Source organism: Raphanus sativus, chromosome 9, assembly GCF_000801105.2.
Source record: "Raphanus sativus cultivar WK10039 chromosome 9, ASM80110v3, whole genome shotgun sequence".
NCBI lineage: Eukaryota > Viridiplantae > Streptophyta > Magnoliopsida > Brassicales > Brassicaceae > Raphanus > Raphanus sativus.
The window spans coordinates 16,553,306-16,557,461 of record NC_079519.1 but is presented as its reverse complement, the minus strand read 5'-3'; the positions used below and the strand labels follow the sequence as shown (position 1 = coordinate 16,557,461).

At 47.6% G+C, this 4,156-nt stretch overlaps 1 protein-coding gene across 1 annotated transcript; it reads left to right on the top strand.

Moving 5' to 3' along the window:
* The first annotated feature begins 1,072 nt into the window (after window positions 1-1,072).
* LOC130500112 (uncharacterized) lies at window positions 1,073-3,277 on the top strand. The gene is made up of 3 exons (XM_056994823.1): window positions 1,073-1,301; window positions 1,379-2,904; window positions 3,182-3,277. Exons 1-3 carry the CDS (start codon window positions 1,073-1,075, stop codon window positions 3,275-3,277), a joined length of 1,851 nt encoding a protein of 616 aa, XP_056850803.1.
* The last annotated feature ends 879 nt before the right edge of the window (window positions 3,278-4,156 follow it).

Below are 4,156 nucleotides of genomic sequence, written 5' to 3'. Positions count from 1 at the left end.
TCACAGACGATCCCAGTCCAGTAGTTGGACTCTCGGGAAACACTACAATGACCCTCGGCTCGATTGATCTCTCAGTCAAAGCGGGAGCGTCACCAAAAATGTGGAATTCCTGGTGGTCAACGGTCCGACAGAGTGTAACGTGATCGTCGGAACTCCATGTTTGAATTCCATGCCAGCGATCCCCTCACCATTCCACCTGTGCCTCAAGTTTCCAACTCCTTCCGGGGTCGAAACAATACAAGGGGATCGGGAAGTATCACAGGTCTGCCTAGCCACTGGGTTAAAACGAAAAAACTCCGAGATCTAAACCACCCGAAAAAAGCAAACGGTTTAAGAACCAGCAGTGCAAGACTCCCCGGAGGTCTTCTGGCAGTCGCAAAGAGCTGAAGCCCTAGAAGGGAAGCGTGAACCTACCTGCGAGCTGGTAGTCTCGATGTGCCTCAACGAGTCTTACCCAGAGCGATGCGTCGAAATCGGAGCCTATCTCCGCGAACCGCTAAGAGAAGAGCTCATAGCGTGTCTCAAGAAGAACCTCAATACGTTCGCTTGGACCGCGGAAGATATGCCGGGAATCGACATCAGCATAACATGTCATGAACTCAACATCGACCCGACTCACAAACCCGTTAAACAAAAGAGACGGAAGCTGGGACCCGAACGTGTCACTGTAGTTAATGAGGAAGTCGAAAAGCTCCTCAAAGTGGGGTCGATAACAGAAGTTAGATATCCCGACTGGCTTGCCAATCCCGTCGTAATCAAAAAGAAAAACGGCAAGTGGCGAGTATGCGTCGACTTTACCGATATCAATAAGGCATGCCCAAAGGACTGTTTTCCGCTTCCGCATATCGATCGATTGGTCGAAGCAACCGCGGGGAAAAAGCTCTTGTCATTCATGGACGCTTTCTCCGGTTACAATCAGATCATGATGAACCCCGACGATCGCGAAAAAAACGCATTTATCACCGATCGCAGAACATATTGCTACAAAGTACTGTCGTTCGGTCTTAAGAACGATGGTGCCACATATCAACGTCTCGTCAACCGGATGTTTTACGAATAACTTGGAAAAACCATGGAAGTGTATATCGATGATATGCTCGTAAAATCCCTTGACGAACGCGATCATATAACTCACCTAGAAGAGTGTTTTGCAAGGCTGAACCAGCATAACATGAAACTTAACCCGTCAAAAGGCAGGTTCACGGTAGCATCGGGAGAGTTCCTCGGTTACCTCGTGACATTTCGCGGGATAGAGGCCAATCCAAAACAAATCGACGCACTGATAGAAATGGTCTCCCCGAGTACCAAAGGAGAAGTCCAAAGATTAACTGGAAGAGTCGTGGCCTTTAATCATTTCATCTCGCGCTCCACCGATAAGTGCCTTCCGAGTTTGAGTGGTCGGAGGAGTGTGAGAAGGCTTTCCAACAGCTGAAACATTACCTGGCCACTCCTCCCGTTCTTGCAAAACCTGTAGAGGACGAACCTTTATTCCTCTATATCGCGGTCTCCGCATCGGCAGTCAGTGGCGTCTTGATACGAGAAGAACGCGGAGAACAAAAGCCAATCTTTTACGTAAGTAAGACACTACTAGACGTTGGAAACTCGATACCCATTGATGGAAAATTGGCATTTTCCGTCATAAATTTGGCAAGAAAGTTGAGACCGTATTTTCAGTCTCATACCATAGTGGTTCTCACCACGTTCCCCCTGCGGACGATTCTGCCCAGCTCAAGCCAGTCCGGCAGACTCGCAAAGTGGGTAATCGAATTAAGCGAGTACGACGTCGAGTATCGCCCAAGGAATTGCGCGAAATCACAAGTACTCGCAGATTGTTTTGTAGAATTACCCACAGGAGACATAACCAACGAAGAGCCAAATTCGACTTGGGTCCTTCACGTCGACGGATCATCGTCTAAACAAGGATCTGGGATCGGGATTCGACTCACCTCACCTACCGGAGAAATCCTAGAGCAGTCATTCCGTTTGGATTTTCACGCATCAAACAATGAGGCGGAGTACAAAGCGCTTGTCGCAGACTTGCGGCTTGCCCATGGACTAAAAATCAGTAACATTCAAGCTTACTGCGACTCTCAGTTAGTCGCGAACCAATACAGTGGAGAATACGAAGCAAGGTTTGAAAGGATGGAAGCGTATCTGAAACTCGTCCAAGACTTGGCCCGTGACTTCAACCAGTTCGCCCTCACTATGATTCCCCGTTCGGAAAATGTCCAGGCCGATGCCTTAGCCGCCCTCGCCTCAAGCTCAGACCCGGGACTTAAAAGGAAAATCCCCGTCGAATTCATAGAACACCCGAACATCGGACCACCAGTGGTCATCAATCTGATCAGGGCGCAGATTGAAGATGCGGAAGAAAACGAAGATCAGCCAGAAGAAGATGCGGATCAAACCGACTACGGCTGCGACAGCCCTTGGTTAGAACCCATTCGAGCCTATATCGTGGATGGGACCTTACCCGCTGAGAAATGGGCAGCCCGAAAGGTGAAGACCCAAGCAGCGCGGTACATCACGAGAGAAGGCGAAATTTATAAATGGCGTTTCTCCGGCCCTCTCATGACATGCGCTGAAGGAGAAAAGGCGATAAATATCATGGAAGAGGTCCATTCCGGGTCGTGCGGAAATCACTCCGGCGGAAGATCCCTCGCAATCAAAATAAAACGCCATGGATATTATTGGTCAACTATGATCAAAGATTGCGAGAAATTCGCACGGAAATTCGAGAAGTGCCAAAGGCACGCTCCAACGATTCGCCAACCCGCAGACATCCTCTCTTCTATCTCGTCCCCATATCCCTTCATGCGGTGGTCCATGGACATTGTCGGACCTTTACACAAATCAAAGCAGAAACGTTTCCTCCTAGTCCTCACGGATTTCTTTTCAAAATGGGTAGAAGCAGAATCCTACGCAAGTATCAAAGACGCACAGGTCGAGAACTTCGTCTGGAAAAATATCATAACTAGACACGGCGTCCCATACGAAATCGTAACGGACAACGGATCTCAGTTTATTTCGACTCGATTCGAAGCATTCTGCAAGAAATGGAAACGACTTAACAAGTCAACTCCAAGGTATCCAAAATGCAACGGACAGGCGGAAACTATAAACAAAACCGTCTTAGACGGATTGAAAAAGCGCTTAGAAGCCAAAAAGGGTTGATGGGCAGAAGAACTCGAAGGAGTTCTCTGGTCACATCGAACCACCCCGAGACGAGCAACAGGAGAAAATCCCTTCGCCCTCGTCTACGGGACAGAATGCATGATCTCGACGGAAGTGGAATTTCCCGGCGTACGAGGAAGATTACTTCCCGAACGGGAAGATCTAAACAGCGCCATGTTGCTGGACAATCTCGATTTTATCAATGAACGCCGCGACTAGGCGCTCATCCGAATCCAAAATTACCAGCATGCTGCCGCTAAATACTATAACGCGAACGTACGCCATCGTAGGTTCAAAGAAGGCGATTTAGTCTTGCGTAAAGTCTTCCAAAACACTGCTGAACGAAACGCAGGAAAGCTGGGAGCGAACTGGGAAGGACCATACAAAGTCATAAAAGTGGTCCGACGAGGTTCGTATCAAATCGCGAACATGCAAGACGTAAAAATCCCAAGAACTTGGAACGCGATGCATCTTAAGAAATACTACCACTAAACATAAACGTGGAGCAAAGAACTACGAGACTGCTTGATCCCCGAAAAGGGGTACGTAAGCAACTCGCTAACCGGCGGGTTCAGCTATCCCCCCTGATAAAAAGGGGGGGAGTGGGGTGCGTATACTCCCAAAACTTTCGAAGACTCCGAATTTTCAAAACTCTTTACAAACAATGACTCCGAATTTTCGAAACTCTTTGCAAACAAACAACGGATCCAGCATCCACTAAAACGATTATCACATCTAGAAAATTATCACCCGAAGGCAATTTGCGGTCTAACTAAGCATTTTTTCAAAACCCATAATTCTTTTATGGCATAAGAAAAATTAATTTACAGCACTGCGAGACGTCACTTCGTGCCCGAATAAATATTTCTCAAACAAATTTTTCAAACGCCAACAAAATTGCATCATATCGTTGTTGCTGATCACAACAAACAAACTCTAATGTCCTAAACAGACAAGCCACCTAAGGGTAGGCTCTCTTACA